A 20,795-nucleotide genomic window follows, 5' to 3' on the forward strand; every position below is an offset into this window, starting at 1 on the left:
GTGAGTGCGTGTGTGTGAATGTGTGTATATGTGTGTGTGAGTGTGTGTGTGTGAGTGTGTGTGTGTGAGTGAGTGTGTGTGTGTGTGTGTGTGTGTGTGTGTGTGTTAACAGCAAGGTCTCGTTTATTAGCCCAGGCTAGTCTCAAACTCTTTGTGTAGCTGAGGAGAATGACCTTGAACTCTTCCCAGGCACTTTGAAGGAGTCCTGCCCCCAAGACTTACCAGATAAAGGCACCAGCATCCCTCAGGCATCGACACACTGAAACCTCAGTGTTCCTCTTCAGCCCTCTCTGTGTGGCTGACTCTACTGCACATCTTTTCCCATCATGCCCCAGAACTTCCTAAGAACCTGGGACAGGGACTGGAGAGATGGCTCAGCGGTTAAGACCACTGACTGCTCTTCCAGAGGTCATGAGTCCCAGCACCCACATGGTGGCTCACAACCATCTGTAATGGGATCTGATGCCCTCCTCTGGTGTGTCTGAAGACACATTACTAGGGGGCGCCTGAGCACAGAGACTCACATACATTAAATAAATAAATGTAAAAAAAAAAAAAAAAGAGCCTGGGACAGATAGAATATCGCTTCTGTGCCTGTAAGCAGAGGTCTTAGCTTAAATGTAGGTTGGCCACCCAGTAGGATTTCCTAAACAACGATGCAGATCCGTATGCACTGACACCGAATGCAGCTACATTGAAGCCGAAACGAAGACCTGGCAATAAGTTGTAGAGCACAAACCCATTTTATCAAGGAACCCAAAAATGTGCACCTAGACACGTCTCCCAAAATGCCCATCTGTTCACCCAGGACGGTGGGAGCGTGAAGGATGAGTTTTTCACTATAGGGAACAAATATTTCTTGGACAATCAATATTAGAATAATCTAAAAACCTGACCGGAATTAGTGAAACATGCTTATCCTAACAGCATTTGGGCAGTGGAGGCAGAAGAAGCAGGGGTTCAAGGCTGCCTTCCACTGCACTGAGATCTGGAGGCCAGCCAAGGTAAATAAGATCGGTCACACACACCACCGCCACCACCACTAAACATATGCCCACTTCTCAGGGAGCACAGATGATGAACTCATGGCTTCTCTGTTGCCTTTTGATTCACTTTAACCCACCAACTTTCAGAAGAACTTCCCACCAGTGGTTGAGCAGAGAGGGCCTCGTATGGATCCTACAATAACCCTCCATGTGGGCTGGGACAGCCCATGGAGACATTCATGGCCTGTCAGTGAGATAGGGGTACCATCCAGATGCCAGGGTCATCCAACTCTCGGGAGGAAAAGGAGCCACAGTTGAAGAACTAAGACAAGAACGGGCGTGGGGGTGGGGGTGGGGCAGGAAAGTCCTTAGTGGACCTGTAGCCTCCGGTCCCCAACACTGGAGCTCAGTCCAGCCCAGCCTGACTGCAGCAGTGACTGGTATCAACCACAGTTGCTTCTCAAAAGTGAGGTCCTGGCAGCTAAGGACCTTCTGTCAGGCTTCCTGTCACAGTTGGAGCCATTTTGAATATCGTGATGTTCTCACGGGCTGTGGTGGAGGCTAAAGACCCCAATCACCAGGACCTAGTGTCAGTTGTCCCATTTCTGAGTCAGCCAGGGAGGCATCCTTTCATAACTAACGTGTCTATTTTGTTTGTTTGTTTGTTTGTTTGTTTGTTTGTTTGTTTCATTTCTGCTGCTTTCTGGCTTGCGGAAATAGGACGCCAAGAGGTAGAAGTGTAAGGAGGAAGGGTAGATCCTAAGTGGGTTGTGTGCCAGGAAGACAGTGCAGTGCAGGGCGCGCACACACACACACACACACACACACACACACACACACACACACACACACACACACATTACTAGGGGGCGCCTGAGCACAGAGACCAGGCTACCTCTAAACAAAGTTAGCATGTATTCTCAGGGTTGGGCAGTCAAGCACTGGACTGATCCTGTAGGGTTGGTCAGGGGTTGGGTATGACCCAGACTCTTCTTAGCGGAATGTTATTTGTTACCGGGTCGCCACCTGCCGCTATATAGCTAGCGACACTCTACATAGCTAGCCCCGGGGACGTGGAATGTGGGACGGCTGCTGAAGAGCCCTGGGAAGGAAAAGCAGAGCCAGAGTCAGAAGAATCTTCAACCCTCCACACTCCTTGTGGCTTCTTCCTGTCTGCTAGGTTTGTTCTCCGTAAACCAAGACCCATGCGGTGGGAACCTGGCGCCTGAAGGCTCTGATTCTCCTTCAGCGGAAGCTACAAGGAGGTCTAGGAAAAGCGAGGGAGGAAGGAACTTGATCATCCGAGGCGCAGGTGCGCCAGGCACAGAGCTGACTCAGCGCGGGTTGAGAGGGCGAGGACCGGAGGAAAGAATCGCTCACCTGCGGGGACAGCGAATGCTCACCCACGCTCTCGCTTCCCCTCGGGTACCACGGCTCAAACATCCCAGCCCGACGCTCCCTTTGTTGGCTCGGATTCGGTCCCCTGCGACATCCCAGCACTCCCCCAAAGAAACCATGGCCAGGAAAGGGCAGCGGGATGGAATCTTGCGTGCTAGGTGACCTGGACCTCCCTGGGAGGTCAACTGCAGAGAGGAGTGCGCTCTCCATCCTCAGAACATCACCCTCTCCTCTCAGACTGTGTGGACAAGAGCACCGGAGGTGTCACCTCAATTCGGAGAAGTTTTGTGAGCTACCTCCACTTGACCCTCCATGCCCCTCCCTCATCCACATTCCCTCCTCCTCTGCCTTCCAGACCGGACCCCTAAGGTTCAAGAAGTCCAAAGCCCGGAGAAGTGCACAGTGTAAATATATTGGCTTTATTTGTGTCCATTCGGACGCCTCACAGACCACATCCAGGTAAAAAGACCATTAAATAAAACGCCTTCAGCGATTGCAATGCAAAAATAAATATCAATCCTCGGCTGCAGCTGCAGCCGCGCAGCGCCCCAAGTCCCCTCGGTCAGCTCAACAATTATAAAAGTGTTCAGTGAGAGTGTCGGCGTGAGTGTGAACGGGTGTGCGCTGGGGGTGGGGCACAGTGGAGCGGTGTGCAGAATCGGAGTTGCGAGCCAAAGGCCTTTGCAGCGGCGACCCCGGGCGAGCCGACTCAGCGCGGGCCGCCTCCCGCGCACACTCACGGCAGAGTTCGTACTGGGAAAGAGTTAAAAAATAAACATTTACAAGGGCAAAGAAAGCGGCTTCCCCTCCCTGGCGTCCCCGGACGCGCTCCGGGGCCCCGGCGGATCCGCAACCGGGCTACAGTCCCAGCGAGGGAGGGGAGCTCATCCCGGGTAGTCGTGGCCGCCTGGGACGCGGGTCCCCTCCGGATGCTTCCGCTGTTGCTCGGCGCTTGGCGGCGGAGCAAGTCCCCAAGTAGGCTACCGCCTCACAGGGCCGAGTCGGAGTCGCTGGAGTCCAGGCTGTTCCTCAGTTTGCAGCTACCGAGCGGCTCCCTCTGCAGCGACAGGCTCTGCGTGCTGCGGCGCAGGCACTCCAAGCTCTGCAGGAACGACTTCTTGGCCTTTTCCTCCTCCATCGGGGACACCCCCTCCTCCTCCACCTCCTGGATCTCGTCGAAGGTCACCGGCTGCGTCTTGAAGCGGGACTGGCGCGGTCGCCGCAGCCGGCCCTTGCCCTTGGGCAGCTTGGCGGGCCGCACCGGCTGCGGGAACTCATCGGCCAGGCACACGAAGTGTGGCATCACCGCTTGGTAGCTAGAAGAGATGCCCATGAGCTCGCCGGGCTTGGCGGCCGCCATGGCGCCGTCGGCGGCTGCGGGGCCGGGGGGCGGCTGGGCGCCCGGGCTCTCCGGGGGCGGCCGCGGCTCCGGGGTCCCCCGGGAGGCGACAGCCTGGGGCTCTCCGGGCAGGGGATCCAAATCTGCTGCGGGGTGGCGGCGGGCCTCGCTGGCCCGAGCCGGCACTGCTGGAGAGGGATAGCGGGCGGGCGGGCCCGTCGGGGGACGCGGGGCTAAGCTGCGCTGCTCGGTGGTGCTCAGAGAGGCTCCCTGCCGCCGCTGTCTCTGTCGCCGTGTGCCCCGCGGCAGCCCGCCCAGCCGCTTATATAGCCCGCCTCTGCCCACACGGCTGCAAGCTCGGATGACAGCGAATGCCATTTAAAGCGTGCGCGCCCCGCGCCCTTCCGCCTGACGTCGCCCTCCCCGCCACTCTGGGAAAGTAACGGCCCCTTCCCCGGCACCGCCCGCCAGCCACGCTCCGGAAGGCGAGCCCCGCCCGCCGCGGTCTATCCAGCAAGAGCACCCGCTGCTCCCGGACCCACAGAACCGAGCCGCCACTGTTGTTGGTTCTAGGATAACCCCAGGTCCAACTCTGCATAGACCCAAGCGGCCACGAGGTTTCAGATCGCTTCCCCCGCCTCCCAGCTCCAATCATTCCAGAGGCACAGGCTCTTATGCCCTGGTACCTCTTCAGGCGCGCTGGCCACAGGACAGCTGCTGGCTCTCCTGCCAGTCTCCGCAGCCAGGGCGCCCAGCTCCCGATGGCTGAGCTCCGAGAAATGGGCGGGCTTCTGAAACCCTGCCACCCCTTCCCCAGACGCCGTACACTACACACACACACACACACACACACACACACACACACACACACACACACACACACACGCCTTTACGCACGAATACAAACACAGCCCATTATTCCATTCCAGTTCTTCCATTCTCGACATGCTTCTCTACACACTCTCCCCCACCCCATGTCCCTCCAGCACCCCCATTCATGAACCGCAGAGTGGCACTTAAACAGGGCACTGACAACAATGATAATAGCTCCCATCTGGAGCACTTTATCCGAGCCTGCTAGCGAGCTCCCTGTACATACATTATCTTGTTCATCCTCTTAACAGCCGGGTGGGATAATTAGTATTCCTTCAATTTCACACGAGAAAAGGGAGGCTCGGAAGGGCTAATTAACTAGTCCACTAGAAACTGAAGGAAAAGGGTAGGGTGGACTCTGAAGGCTAATGCTAAGGGTAGCATTCCCAAGCCAAACCCCACCGGTGAGTAACCCAAGACTGGAGAAAGGGTTCACAGGGTAGCCCCTGCTCTTGCCCCAGGGGCCCAGAAGATAACTGTGAGTTTTGCTTTGACCAGGAGGAAACTCATGGCCTCTGGTAATGGAGGGTCTCTGAGGTTTGGCCTCCAGATATATCCACCTACCAGAAGCCTAATAAGACGGTGTGCAAGCGCTCAGGGAGTCAATGAAAGAGTCCTTGAATCCAGAGTGGTGGTATACACCTGTAATCCCAGCCCTTGGGAGATGGAGGCCAGAGGATCGGGAGTTCAAAGCCAGCCCTGGCTGTAGAGAGAACGCGAAGCTAGCCTGGGCTGCACGAGAGCTTGTCGAGACAGCGAGAGAGGCAAAGGAGGAGCCCACAGACTCCCTGTCAAAGTTGCATTCTGGTGGGAGGGCAGCATGAAAACATCTACCAGAACTGGTGGTGTCTTGTTGGAAATGCAGAGGGAGGTATATAGAGCCAGTTACCAGGAGAGACGTCCCAGAGTGGGTGGCACCGCCAAGCACTCGAGGCAAGTTCTGGTTATGCATTGACTCATTCAGTGCGAGTGTGCGATGCGCTATGCTATCTTCTCAGCAACCTTGGGTAGCCAGAGTCACTATCACGGCTGAGCACTACTGTGCACGGCTGTGCTGGGGGGACAGAGGCACAGGGGGGGCTAAGCAACTTGTCCTACAGTTAGTCAGCAGAGCTGAGGTCCAGGCATCCTGGACCCCAAGTGCTCACTCTTACCTACTACACTGAGGTGAAGAATTAAACAGCTGATGGGGGAGTGATGAAGGAACGGAACACATGGGTGCCAAGGAAGGAAGAAAGTGTCTGCATCAGGACCCCTGGTACAGGTCACTAGGGCAACCACGGGGCAGCCTGTGTGACTGAACAGGGGAGAAAGACAAGCAGGAACAGTTTCTTAAGGTCTTGAGAGCATGTCATAGAAACAGAATTTAACCACGAGGGCGCCATCACGAAATGGTATTGAGGGTTGGGGATTTAGCTCAGAGGTAGAGCGCTTGCCTAGCAAGCGCAAGGCCCTGGGTTTGGTCCCCAGCTCCGAAAAAAAAAAAAAAAAGGAAAAAAAAAAAAAAAAAAAGAAATGGTATTGAAACAGTTCCTCCAATTGATGTTTTTCTTTTCTTTTTTTTTTTTCCCCAATTGATGTTTTTCAAAGCTCACTCTGAATATTGTGAGGAGACAAGCCTGAGAAAGAGCAGGGTACCCACTTAGATGTGACCTTAGGTCACATGACCTCACTCAGTCCACTAAAGCCTTGCATTAGGACTGAGGCCACAGAGATGCAGGGAAATGGTTTGATTTGTGGTTTGTCTGAAGGTAAGGTGTGGGATGGTCACAGGGACCAAGGCTAACCTCTATGCATTTGGCTCCGGTAAGTGTTCAAGGGTACTGTTTAACTATGGGGGTAAAGTCTGCCAGCAGCCCATCGAAACTCATTTCCTGCCTGTGTGAGGTCCAAGATGCTCACGACAGAATTATACCCAGTGAAAGAACGATATGAATCTGCATCTTAAAACTTCAGGCGCTGTTCTCTGCCCTGCATTGCTTGGATATCAGTATGGCTACCCCGAAGGAAAAGCTATGTCCCTGATGTTATCACGGCACTCAGGGAGTCGCACTGCATGCCTACTGAGCCTATGTGATTCTACAAAAATGGTCGAGAAGAGCCAAAGAAATTTTTTTTTTTTTGCATGTGTCGCCTGCTTGGTGCTGCATTTAGCAAGATATTACAAGAAAGCGACTGGTTGGCTTGCGAGAAGAGGCAGGCAGAAATAGAGTCCAGAAAAATTGATGTCCTTTGGGTTGCAAAAGACACTTAGACATCCAAAGGGCAGGTGATGAGACCAGGGACCAGAGCCTCTTAAAGCCTGTCTATGGTGCCAAAGATTAAGTCTTCAAAATCACTGCTGGGGCCAAATTGTATGTTAGAGGTGTCATCCAAATCTATCATTTTGGATGTCCATGGTTGTGACTCTCATTGGAAAACAGTGAAAAGGGGGTGGGTTGGCCATAAAGACAGTAACTGTCAGGAAAGCAGTTAACAGCCACGTGGAACTGTCTAGAACCAGATAAACCTGAAGCCAGCTAAGGTCCTAGGGAAGTCTGTATCACCAACAAACAAAGTTGCAAGGCTGATCTCCGGGAGCCCAAGACAGACAGTTCTGAATGGAGGGTGAATGGGCAACCAACTGCCAGTTCAGCCAGGGGTCAGGGATAAAGAGGGCAACAGAGGGTCAGCCACACAGGGCTTCCTCCCATGGTTTCTGAGAGTAGGCTTGGGCAGAGCCCTCTAGCTATCTACACAGTCAAGTCACATTCCTCAATGTCTCCCCTCTCCCTAGCAAGGGGGTCACTTAGCAACAGCATGTCACTTCTACCTCACCTGCCCAAGGGGAAATACCTTCTGTGACTTTTCTCCCCCTCTGGTGGGACCAGCAAGGAAGCAATCATGGGAACATTATGTTAACGACAGTAGTACCACCATTAATCTGGGTTCCTCAAAGGCTAAATGGAGCTGAGCTGTCTACTGGCTTGAACTTTCCTCAGAGCTATGAGAAAACAACTATATTAAACCTATTCTAATTTGGAGTCTTTATATTGACACAACATTGTCCTAGGAGACTCATGAAATGTCCAAGTGGAGATGTTCAGAAAGAGTGGGGCTTAGGGGAGGCCTGCAGGGTTGAAGTGAAGATTTTGGGATTCATCCTGACCATCAACAGTGGAGGCCTGGGAAAAGACTCACTCTTCAGACAGAGGGCTGGGACAGGCCTATACTAGGAGGAAGGCTGGGGACAGTTAGTCAACTGCTTGCTGTTCAAGCATGAAGCTCTGAATTAGATCCACAGAACTCATGAGAAAAAGCGGGATATGGTGACATACGCTTGGAATCTCAGTACTTGGGAGGTGGAGTGAGGTAAACCCTGGTCACTGGCCAGTCAGTTATAGGTGAATGCCACGTCAATGAGAGACCCCGTCTAAAAGAAATAAAATAAAACATGGTGGACGGCTCCTGAGTAACAGTCTAGGTTACTGAACAAGCTATAGGCCAATGAGAGAGACCAAGAGAAAACATCAGAATCTAAGAGTGAATGGGCAACCAACTGCCAGTTCAGCCAGGGGTCAGGGATAAAGAGGGCAACAGGGTCAGCCACACAGGGCTTCCTCCCATGGTTTCTGAGAGCCCATCCCAGCCTGGCTCTACCAGAAGCCACGGTATAGCCTTAGATAAGCCACCTGTTGGTCAGCGCAGCTCCAGTTTCCTCCTCCACAATGTGAAGCCTTTCCTGATCACCTTCCTCAAGGTAGCCCCTCAGTCCCCCTTTTACTTTGCAATGTATCAATCTCCACGTTAGGACTCTGCATATTTGCTGTGTGTGTTGTTTCTCATTCTCCCTGGACTTTAGCACTGGTCACTGCCTTTCTCCAGCACCCAGGATGGAGGTGGCACACAATAGGGCACACAAGCCCTTTGTGTGGACAACCACTAAGCTCACCATTTTCTCGGGGCTCCCAGCAGGCCATGCGGTCTCTGCCAAGTCTTCCTTTCTAACAGGAAGCTCTCCTGGTTCCAACTTCCCAGCCGGGGGTGGGGTGGGGTGGTGGAGGGGGGCAGCTGCCCTGGACAGTCCCTCTCCACTCTCAGATGGGGATTTCCTGATCCTGGTGTAGGGCAGCAAGAATAGGAAGTTCGTGCTTCACAGTAAGCAGCCCAAATTAGCCACGAGGTCATCCTCCTTGCCTGGGGAATAACAGAGAGGGTAGAGAGATGGAATTTGCCCTCAAAACCTGAGGGCTGTTGTGTGATCAGTGGCAGTTTTTAACCTAGCATGCTTGAGTTATGGGCATCTTCATTCCAGCACCGCCCTAACCAGATGGCAAGAATAAAGAAACTGCCGATCTGAGCACCCACACTGCCTGGTCACATGCCCTGCCCTGCCCTGCCCTCTTCCATCTCCAGCTCAGAGTGGCTCAAGAACCAGCCCCATCAAAGGTGTCCTTTTTGCGTCTCCACTCCACCCCTAAGAGCTAGCCAAGGGTTACTGTCAGGTTTGGAGGAGACACAACTATATTCTAGACCCTGCTATGCCATGGGTGGGTCACTCTGATTCTTGAATTCGCACCTGGGAAGCCTATGTAAAGTCTTGGGGTCGATGGTCTAAGTGAGCAGTGCCTCAGAGATCTAAACATGGGCTAGCATGAAGTCGAAGCCCTCTTTGTCCTTATGATCTCATGCCTGAATCTTCCCAGCTCCTCTTCCTCCTCAGTAGAGCATAATGTCAGGGATCAGGGAAAAACCCCGACTCCACAGGACATCTAGGGGCTCAGTGTCTCTCTCCCTGCCTGACTCACAGCCTCAAAGAAGTCATATTAAGCCACAGGGAACTGAAGTCGGATTTCTAGGTGAAAGTCCTGATGTTGGACTGCATATTGGGTGCTATTGCCAAGAGGAAGGCCCAGGATGCCTCTGGGGACATTAACCCAGTATTTAATATATTCCCATCTACCCGTCTTCCACAGGTAAAAGGGCAAGTGCCTTCTGTTTGTTCAGGTATTTCTCTCCACCTGGCCTGCCTTGGACGTAGGCCTCTGTGCCAAGCTTTTTACATGGATGCTGGAGGTCAACCTCAGGGTCTTATCTTGTGGGGTGAGCACTTCACTGACTGAGTTCTCTCCAGCCGGTTTTGGTTTTTTGATTCAGGATCTCCTGCAACCTAGACTGGCTCAGAGCCTGCTGGAGTCAAGGATGACTTTGAACTCCCGATCTTCCAGCCCCTGTTTCCCAAGTGCTAGGATTATAGGCAAAGCCTTCTGTTTGTCATGAACAGGGTGGGGTAGACAAACCTGGGGGTGGGTCTCCATACTGGAGCTGCTCAGGACTGGATTCCTGCTGGCCACTGGGCTGAATTTGTGGAGGTTGGGCGCTCTGGCAGGGGGCATTATCCAATTTTATACACGGCCTTGCTTGCATGCCCTGGGTTGGGGGATGGCCATTAAAGAAGATGTACGATAGTCATCTTCTTGTCAGGACTGCAGCCATGAGTGCACAGAGGGCCACAGCAATGTGCTCAGTTGAGCATTTGCCATGTGCAGACTCTGTGCATCATCTCACTAAAACATCCCCTGGACTCCTCTGCAGGCTCCTAACTCCATACCTGCTTTACGAATGTGGCCAGGGAAGCTTGGTGTTTTGCCATGGCCACCCAAGCCCTGAGGCAGGAACCCAAAGCCAGGCCTGCTTGACTCAGGAGCAGGCTCACGGTTTGCTCCAGCCCACTGTATTCTGCAGTCTCCCTTCTGACAGAACCAGAACCAGACCAGATGTCAGATGCGTCTGGATGTCTAAACCCATTCAGTCGCTCACAGCCTGTGTCTTGAACCTGTCGAACTTCTCAGTAGCCCCAAGCTGCAGCGACACCTCTATGAGGCCAAGAGGCTACTCCTAGATTCTCTGGACCCTTCTGAGTCTGTACTCTTTTGGGGGAAGATGCAGGGTTAAAGAGATCCATTTTCAAGAAGCAAGTGCTTTCTCTCAGGCCAGGCTGTGGCTGAGGGAGAAGGCCCAGTCCACCCAGAGTAGATGGGGTAAGAAGATGGCAGCACACAGGAAAGGTTGCTGGCACCACCCCCTCCACTGTCCCCGCCCACACTTTGGCTTTTGGGCGGAGCCAGGCTTTTAAAAAGCTGCCATCAATTCTCCATCTATGCCCATCACTCTGCTTTCAAGGAGGCCCTAGCATGCTGCCCCGGGGCGGTTGACAGCAGGACGTGAGGGTATCTTAGGAGCCAAGGCCAGGCCCTGAAGGACACATCACAGCAGGAAGAAGGACAGGACGATAACTCAGGGTCCTCCTCAGGACTGGCACATACATACCTACAATGATCCAAAGCTATGAGAAGCTGCTAGAGCCTCCCACTTACCCTAACGTTTTCCCAGAGTGGTTCTCTGCGATCTAGGTACTCAGTGAGAGGTAGTATTTCAGATGGCCTATCTAAGTCAGTCTGCATTTTGAGTATTTCTAGCCACTTGAGGGGTGTGTGTGTGTGTGTGTGTGTGTGTGTGTGTGTGCGCGCATGTGTGCACGTGAGTCTACATTTATATGTGTGTGTGCACGTGCATGTGTTTCTGTTTGCGTGTATGATGTGAATGGGACATAAGCGAAGGGAAAGGGAGCAGACAGGCTGTTTTGGATGGCAAACCTCCTCCTGCTCACACCCTTCTCTCCCACTGGTGTTCACTCCACCCTGCGGCAGGCCCTTGGCACAAAGCCCTTGACTTCAGCATCCTACCAACTGCTTCTCTTCACTCAGAATTAGCACTTGTCTGGAACAATTGGGAGCATAAAAAGGGCTTCAATAATTTGGCTGGAGGGTTGCCATGACGATCCTCAGCAAGCTCCAGGAGGGGGGTGGGGGGGTTTAGTGTGCACTGAGCAAGGAGCAGGCAAAAGGGAGAGGGCAGAGAGGCACATTCAGAGAGGAAGGGAGGAGCCAGGGAAGGCCTCGAGTCAGAACCTGTGGTCTTCTTCGGGCAGTGATGAGCTCACTCTCTAATCTGGGCTGCCCCATCCCTTGGGCAATGGGACACCAGCTGCTGCTGGGCTGCTGGGCTAGCATGGCAGGGCTGCTCCCATCAGGAGTCCCTAGGGACAACAGATCCAGGTTGAAAGTTGGACATTCTTGGGAGACCAAGAGACCCTCTTGAAGATCCTGTCCAGCCTGTGGCCCAGCAATGCTTGAGAGAGAAATGGAAGTTCATGTCTCTGCTAACGGCATTTTCTCGCCACAGCTCCCCACCTAGGTCCATGTCTCTGTGTTTCCTACAGGTCTGAGTATCATTGTGTCCTCACATTCTTAAACTTTGCAACATGGCTTCTCCTCAGCCACCACAGCAAGGCAAGGATATCTTTGTAATCTTTTGAGATGAAGCCAGAGAAGGCCAGAGAGGACAGGGTTGAGGACCAAAGCCACACAACACAGCAAACGACAGAGTAAGGGTAGAGCCTATCCCTGGCCCTCATCCCAAACCTCACTGTTTCCTGGGAACAGGATTAGATCCATCCAGCTCCACCCCATCTAAGCAGATGGGGAAGCTCAAACCCTGGGACATGCCCTAGCCTCCTAAGGCATTTCTCTGCTGCTGTTGGACCCTGAGCCAAAAATGTGTATTCTATAAAGCAAGCCCTGACGACATTTTTATGTCTCCAGATGAAAGAAGTCTCTTCTCAGGAGGCTGAAGCAGAAGGATTACTCCAGTCCACCAGGTTGGGACAACTTGGAAAACACTGAGATCCAACCGAAAGGACCCAGTGGAGGTGGGGAGGGAAAGTGGCAGACCTTGCTTTCAAAGTCCCTTAAGCAGAGGGCAGCTGGAGCCAGCACCATAAAGGCAGACTGACAGAGGTTCTCTCAGGCAGAATCCAGTCTCTGCTGTCCATGGCAGCCATGAAAAGGGCTTCCGCTGTCCCCACTGTGGGACCTTGCAAGTCATCTGGGCTCTCAGAGTCCCAGGCCCTGCAGCTGTCAAAAGCCAATATAAGTAAGAGTATGTCTCCTAATCCAGGGGCCCAGGAAGGAACCACTTTCCAAAGTTTGGACAGGGCAGGTCTGGACCAGTAGTCTCTGGCTGACAGAGATGTCCTTGGCCCACAGCTGTCTCTAGCATAAAGGTGGAGGAATGGAGGGCCTTGTAGACATCAGTGAACAGGACTTTCAAAGGCTTTGGTCCTGAGTCAGAGCATGGGGATGAACAGCAGTGTTGCCTCTCCTCCTTTCTCCTTCTCCCTCTCCTTCTTAAACCTCTGTTCCCGCCTCCTTTCCTTCTCATCCAATGACAGGCCTCGTTTTATCTTGTGTCTGCCTTCACCTGCATAACGACATCAACCTACACTGCAGCAGCTCAAGACCACCTCCCTGCATGTCTTGATTCTAGAACTTGCTAGAACGTTCTTCTGCCACCTTGAGATTGTGAAGCCTCATGCCTGTGTCATCCTGGTCGGGGCATTTATAGGGATCAAACTCGGTAATTTATAAGAACACACTGTGTTGAAACCTGGGCCCTTATCAAGGGTGCACATCTTAATGGAGTCCACAGATTGGGGTTGGAAAGATACCTCGCTGCACGATGTGCTAGGCTGACTCTGTGATGAGATTCCCAGTCAGCCTTGCACTCGGTTGCTGGCACATCTTGGGGGTCCAGAGCCCCTCTTCCTCAGGCCGGCATGTGCCCTACTCAGACTGTGGGTACCAGCAGATTCTGCTGGTGCTAGGTCTCTGAACTTTTAGGATGTGTTGGGGCATGGGCCACTCTCAGCACACGCTGGAAATGGCTACTCCAAAAGCAGAAGGCATGTTCTTGAATTCTTCAAGCAGGAACAGCGGCCATTGCTCCAGCCAGTCGTTTGGTTGGACCTCAATGTTTGGTTTTCCTGAGTATTAATCTCAGGCCCTGGTTCCAGTGTAGAATAGGTGTGACTATCGTGTCCCCAGAAATCTGTGTCCTCACCCCAGGAAAGAATACTACCCTCAAGTTCTTGTTGAAACAGAATCAGAGATGGGGGAAACTTCCCAGAGGCTCCACAGCCAAGCAGAGGTGGGAGTTTGAACCCAGGTCTGTAAGTTCCGACGGTCTTACCTACATGGTGACAGCTGGACCTCCCCAGGCAAGGAGTCTGTAGCAGGTGAGGTAAAAAAAAAAGAGCCCACTGGGCCCAGGAAAGGTTCTAGATTCTCAACTGTCAATCAACTGACAGTCATTTTTCTCATAGCAAGAATGAGTGTTCGCTGGTACAGTCTATAGTCTCAAGCGTGGGGGAGAGGAGTTGTACAGACAACATCCATGCCCACTCCTGCTTCCCCACAGAAACAGAAATGGGCACAGGATTTATTCCCACTCAGCGCTGCAGGCAGCCACCTGGTAGACGGCTGCAGAGTCCTGGGGATACCAGGCAGAGAATTGGGGCGGGAGAGTAGGCTCTTGGGGCAGTGTACTCCATCTGGGGAAACTGAGATCTGAGGTAAGAAGAAGCTTCACCCAGGAGCCTGAGACAGATGATCACCTAGCCTGCTCCTGCAGTCGAGTCACAGGCCTGATTTCCCACTGTCTGTTCTGTAGAAACCATCTGCCCTATTAACTGTGGTCCTTCGCTGTTCCTGACCTAACTGGGGAGAATCCAGTCTGACTGGAGTTAATAACAAGGTGGGAGAGAACTTCGGCTGCTGTGACAGAATGTTCTCGAGCATCTTCCTATCAGGACTGTCCCTTCCCAATCTCTGTCACTGCTTTTCCTTCTCCGTGGAAACACTTGGGTTTAGTCCTCTCTCTACTTTTCCTCTACTGGTGTCCACGATGTGTCTCCCCCACCCGCCTGCTGTGGCTGCCCCAATCTCTTTTCAACAAACTGGGTCCTGCTCCCCCAGTCTGTCCTAGACTTGCGCATATAGCCGCTGTTCTGTGAAGGTGAGTCCCTACAAGCTCTTCCCACTCTGCCCTTTTCCTCCATATCACTCACTGGTCCACAGAAGGGCTGCTGGCATCAGACAGACATTGTTTCTCTCTGTCCTTGCAACAAGTCTGGTCCACATGGAGAGAAACCAGCAAGTCCTAAGGGAAGGAGCTGAGACCTGACTTTATTGGAAGTCTATCTGGCAGTAGAGTTTGAGAGAACCACGTTGCACAGTACAGGGAACCTGCCTTCTCTGCCCACCTCTACACTTGCTACCACAGATATTATGAAGCACTCAGCTCCCAGAAGTCTTCTGAGGAGAGATGCCTTGAAAGAACTGTCATCCACTTCTAGGTGCAGCCCTTAAGGCACCTTTTACCCAAGGACGTGGTGGGGTGGTGGGGCAGCCCTTCTGTGGCTGGCAGACCCTGCCTGCTTGCAGAGTAGCCTCCATAGGGAGGGTGAGGTTTGACTGGCCATGGGTGGACTCTATGGTCCCCACCCAAATGCCTTCAGGACTAACACAGATGTTCTGCCCTCACAGCATGAGTCTCGGGTCTGCCTATTCTCTTGCTCCATAAAAAAGGATGCCTGGTACATCTCTGTCCATCCCCGGGGGCCGTCCAGATACCTAGCCACAGTCCCACAGATCTTACATGATTCCATATCTCCCACTGCATCGTTATCTTAGTGACATTCGCCACCCTAACATCAAAATACCTGACAACTTGGGTGAAGAAAGGTAAATTTGGGGTCCTGGTTTCAAAGGGGTTCACTCCATCACAGTGAGAAGGGCATGGTGGAGTTCATGGTTGTTGGAGGCTGTGGCTGAAACACTGTATACCCATGGCAGACTAGGGAGCACAAGGGAGGGGGAATGCGGCAGGTATAGCCTTAGCAGACTGACCCCAATAGTTTCTGCCAGCTTGACCTATCTTCTAGGTGTTTCACAGCCTCCCAAACAGTGTCACTAGCCAGGGAACAAGCATTCAAAACGGTCTGTGGGAGCCATGAGAATCAAACTTCATCAATCCTGGCTGCACTCCTAAAGTACGCTGAAGTCCTAGAGGCTCCCCATCATCAAGCCCCTGCTCAGGCAATCTCTCTGCACCATCCAGGTCCATCGTGCCCTCTCATTACCTCACCCAGCTTGACACTCTTCACACACGGGTCTTCTAGACACAAGCTACCTCAGGTTCTTCCCTGCTCATGAGGTTTGAGCTGTTATACTCTGCAGAGTCTGCCTCCCTATTCTCTAAGTGCCTCCTCCATCAGAGAGGCCTCCCTGACCACTCCCCCATGTTATGCTGCCTCTTCTGCCTACTGCTGCAATGGTCCTCAGAGCCCACTGCTTCACGTTTACCCTACGTCTGTGGTTCTTCAACAGCGGGTCTTGTTTTCTCCACGAGTGGCACAAAATACGACAGTGACCATCCTAACACTGGCTGTGATGTGCTAAGTTCCCAAGGTCAGGGGTAAGGCTGCTTCTCGTGCTGGAGAATACCAAGGGTGGGACCCGTTACACAGCTGGAGCTTACTGCCACAGACAGACTCAAATCCTGTGTAGAAGAATAAGCAGGTGGGTGAATCTTTCTGGAAACTACTTGCATTATGTATTCTGAGCCTCAGGAATATACACAGTCTTTTATGCCTAAGCGGCCACCCCACTTTAAAAAATGTATTCTGGGGAGTGATCACAGGATGTTCAAAGGTTGGGAGAGGCTGCACACAGCTGCGGTACTAAAGATAAGGGCCGTGCTAGATTCCTCCTGTTGTAAAGTGGTGATAAAAATAGCACCTTGGATTCTGGGAGATGCTCAGGTGGTAAAGAATCTCAGCGCTGGGAAGACAGAGGCATGGGGGTTCACTAGGCAAAGGCCACCCAGCCTAGCCTAATCAGCAACCTTCAGACCAACCAATGAGAGACCTTGTTTTAAAATTTATATATATATATATATATATATTTTTATATATATATATATATATATATATATATATATCTCAAGGACTCATGAGGAATGAAACCAGAGGTTGACGTCTGGCCTTCATAGGTATGTGCATATATGTGCCCAAACACATACACACATACACGTAATAGTACCTCATGGCTGCTGAGAGGATGTGGCCATGTGAACACACACACACACACACACACACACACACACACACACAAAAGCACCTCACCGACGAGAGGTGCCTGGTGGGAGTGCTACCTGCTATCATTGTGTTTAAATTGAGATCTCGGTAAGACCAATATCTGGGCTGTAGCTGGGCCGCCGTCCTGCCTCCCAATGTCCACCCTCACAATTTCCAAATCAGAAGCAGCCAGTTGTAAAGACAGCACCAATATCCCCAGGGATCCACATACCCCATACATTGCTACTATATGAGGACTACATATCCCATACACCCCCATTCCCTGAACCGGGTGACCTCTCGGCAATGCTGGAGATAAGAACGAATGTCTCGCACCAAGGCACAAGATTAAATTCACTGTAAAGTACAGAGATGTGCAGAAAAAGTACCAGGAAATGTGGGCTTGCCTTCTCCAGCTAATGGAGTTGCAAAGATTTTCTTTCTAATTTCTCACAAAGAACGCACACTCCTTTTGAGGTAAGAAGTGGAAAAGAACTAATTTTTGCAAAGGAAAATCCAGCTCCCCTTGGTTGCTTCCATTTGTGGTGGAAAAGATTGTGTCTCCTTTTTATCTATCCACCACCTCATCCAACAGTCTCTGGACAGAAGAGCCCAGTCGTGAACACAGCTCTGAGCCTAGCAGTCTTGTTTCATCTTCTAGGCCAAGTCATTCAGTAGAGGATGTAGAGAGGCCAGCCAGTAGGAGAAGAGAAAACAATGTGGGGGTGGGGTGCATTTGTTCTGTAATTAATCAGTGGGTGACCTGTTTGTGGGCCTGGCGGATGTCAAAGAATGATCTCATGGGAGAAAGCAGTGGGGCCCTGGGCTCCAGCCATAAGGTGTGCGTTAGACCAATTACCCGGGGAGCATGTGGTAGGGCAGCCAATGGCCAGCTGAGCATCAGCGCTAGGCCACTTCGGCACCTGAGAGCTTTCTTCAGCTTGAATGTCTGAGGGGGACTTAATTTAAGTGTAATCAGTTCTTAATATGATTAGCCCCACAATTTTCATTCTGCCCATTCTCTGGAAAGCCTCCCCACCCCCACCCCCAATGCCTGCAACAGCAGTAATGTGCAGAGAACACCCAGGGAATGGGCATGGTCAGAGGGCCTTGTATCAGAAAAGGACCACCCATGCATCATAAGTCATGGTTGGGGTTAGCAGGGCATGTGAAATGTCAGATGTCAACCCTTTCAAGACCTCTGAGAGGAGGCTTGCACGTGTGTTCACCTCATGGCTGAGGAGACTGAGGCTGGAAGGTTGATTGGCTGGCTGCTCCTGGGTAACTCTGGAAGGACTGAGCTGGGACACAAAAGCCCAGGTCTGCATGACTCAGGCCGAAGCTCTCTCTACCTCACTCCCAAGAGCTCTGCAGTGGTTCTGTCAAGTTGCTCCCTGTTTCTGTCCTATAGGCAGTACTGTGGCTGAAAGGGACGCTTGTTACCCTGCAAGGTGCAATGAAGCCACTTGGTTGGTGCAGTATGTAGATGTCAACACCGACCTTTGCAGGGCTGCCTCAGAGGCCCAGGGGCCTGTCAGAGGCTGCTGTGTGTTCATTCACTAGATTACTGGGAGTGTTGGATGAACCTTGTCACCTCCAGGGCTGCCTTGTTCCCCTGGTGTGCTTTATGCATCAGTCTTCTAGCCTGTTCAGTGAGGACAATAGTCTAACCTAGACCGGCAAGATTCGGGCCATGAAGGAAAGTCTTATGAAGGGCTCAGAACTCTGTCTCACCTCCCAGCAACCTCGGTGGTTTGTAATCTCTCCTTCCCTCTCCCTGACAGCGAGGGGAAGCTGAAGGCTTGAGGGGAAACCTGCAGGCCAAAAGGTGGCACCCCAAAGACTCTTCTCCAGTCCTGCCTGGGTGGTCCTGCGGTGGGAACATCTCTGGGTCCAGTTTGAAAAGCCTAAGGCTACTCTTTACAAACTATCCCACAGTTGATCCTCAGCGAGGGAGAATACAACCTTCCTCTCAGAATGGTTCCCGTGGGGTCTTTTCTTCTAGCAGGCTTGGAGCTAGTAGTGAGGCTGGCACCCCGTGATGCAGGGAAGGCGGGGCGCCGCCTCCTCGCTACAGCCTCTCGGAAGGGCAAGGTATTACGTGCTCTGGTTGGGGACCCTGGCGGGCGGCGAGATCGTCACCGCACGCCCACAGCCTTCCTGCGGTGGGAGGCTAATTGCAGCCCGGGTCACGCGGCCCTCCAGTGTTCCCGCGGCCGCTCCTCCCTCTTGTCTGTGCCCAGAGTCTCCTCACCGTGCCCAGGGCAAAGACCAGCAGTCCCAGGAGTTCGGCTGCTATCTGGCTCTGCGGATGGCTCACAGACAGGAGCCAGGATCCCCTAAGTCCTCTGCGTGCTACACTTCCCCAGAGCACTTACAATGAACAACTCCTGGAATTGCTTTTACTCAGGTCTGAAGGAATGTGCCCAGCAGCGTACTTACTTCCTGGGCTCCCATTCCTTTCACACTAGGGGATTTGTCTACAGAGCCAATCCAGTGGGTCGAACTGGGGACCAAAGCTCTGCTTGGAACAGTGACACATCCTGGAAGTCTCTTGAGGATGAGACTGTCCCTGCTGACTGACATCATCATTCCCCTGAGGGGGAGTGACAGCACAAAAGTCATCCTTTTGATGATGCTGGTTACAAGTGTTGCTTTCTAGCTGGATGCTCTGAAACTGCCCAACCCCCAAATTATATACAAATAGCCTAGTCCAACACCGGGCTCTGATCACAGGCAGGGAAAGGCTCTGTAACAGTCCAGGCCTGTGACTACTAACTCAGCTGGGAGAAGCACCGTTAGCCTTCCACCCTGATACACATCAAAGTCATTTGTCTACCAGATCCAGGGCTCTTATCTAAGAATGGACTCCAGTAGCTCAAATCTGACAGCACCCCCCACCCCGTGTGTGTGTGTGTGTGTGTGTGTGTGTGTGTGTGTGTGTGTGTGTGTGTGTGTGTGTAAGAGAAAATGGGAAGCTAGGGGAAAGGGCAGTTGTGAACTAGTCCCTTGGTGGGAGCTTGTGGGTGGAATCATATATAAGGACTTAAACAGAATGCATCACTATGGAAACAACTGGCTTTTCAAAGGAACCGTTAAAAAATAAAGTAATCAAGACTTCAGATTCAACACTCTAAGTGTTTATGACCAGAAAAGGCAAAGTGGGTCTTAGGGACTCTTCGGCCAAGAAAAGGCTGCCAGAACTCAAGGAAGAAATATTTCCAGCAGAGCAGGAGCCCATCATCTGTCGGGTTGAAACAGTCAGAGGGGGGCACTGTGCTCACTGCAGACCTACTTAACTCTTTCAGGGCTGCTGTGATACAGCTCAGCAGCCTGGGCTCTTTACTGATGCGATTCAGAGCAGGCTCAAGGCAGTGGAGCTATATGAACTGTGACCCATATGTTAGAGATCTGAGCTAGTGAACCCAAACCCTCGTGGTTGGAGGCTGGCTGCATTTCTGGGGTAAAGCCGGGCTCGCCGGCTGTCTGTTGACTGGAGAAGTGATGCCTCATGCGTAGTGTGCACACCATCAGAGGTCCCATGATACTAAGATGACAGAAGGAACTGAGGGAAATTCACCTGCCTGGGGCAGTCTGAGGCGCATTTGCTTAGCTATGCTTAGGAGCTATGCTGGGGACATTGTCCAAGACTGTTTCTAAACTCACAGCACACGGACTTCTACCCCCAACCCTTGCCCAAACTAGTTCCCCCAGTTTAAAGACACTGCTAGTGCAGTGGGCCACAGAGCTTCTGACAAGATGCCATGTTGGGGAAGGACATCTGAGATGCAGGCACTTGCCCTGATGTACTAGAAATCGGGGGACACACATCTGGCCTGCAGCTGGCTATGGCTCAGCAGACTGATTCCTCCTCCTGTCAGCATGGATGAGGAAGGGCACACTAACTGTGGAATTAGCCTTTGAAATATATCTCTGCCACCACAAGTGCACTAAAATACTTCTTAGGGACTCAGCTTCTCACCTCTACAGTGGGATCAGGATGGGGGCGATGAGGTACTGAGCAGAAGCTCATAGGGCAGAGCCTGCAGGCAACCAAAGCTCACGGAGGACAGAGGACGGAGGACGGAGGACGCTAAAACAAAACCTGCGCACTGCTCAGCTGCTCTGCTTCGTGTGCTTGGAGTCAGCAAACAGGTTTGCCTCAGTTCCCGGGCAAGATCTG

At 52.3% G+C, this 20,795-nt stretch overlaps 1 protein-coding gene across 1 annotated transcript; it reads right to left on the reverse strand.

The window, feature by feature from the left end:
• Positions 1 to 2,782: 2,782 nt before the first annotated feature.
• Positions 2,783 to 4,562, reverse strand: C5H11orf96 (chromosome 5 C11orf96 homolog). Its single transcript, XM_032903766.1, has one exon. The coding sequence runs from the start codon at positions 4,099 to 4,101 to the stop codon at positions 3,373 to 3,375; it is 729 nt and encodes a 242-aa protein (XP_032759657.1). The 5' UTR covers positions 4,102 to 4,562; the 3' UTR covers positions 2,783 to 3,372.
• Between the last annotated feature and the right edge of the window lie 16,233 nt (positions 4,563 to 20,795).

The sequence above is a fragment of the Rattus rattus genome, chromosome 5 (genome assembly GCF_011064425.1).
Source record: "Rattus rattus isolate New Zealand chromosome 5, Rrattus_CSIRO_v1, whole genome shotgun sequence".
Taxonomy (NCBI): Eukaryota; Metazoa; Chordata; class Mammalia; order Rodentia; family Muridae; genus Rattus; species Rattus rattus.

Excerpts from the sequence above, each read along its gene's own strand:
- C5H11orf96 (XM_032903766.1), bottom strand. The coding sequence starts at position 4,101 with ATGGCATTCGCTGTCATCCGAGCTTGCAGCCGTGTGGGCAGAGGCGGG.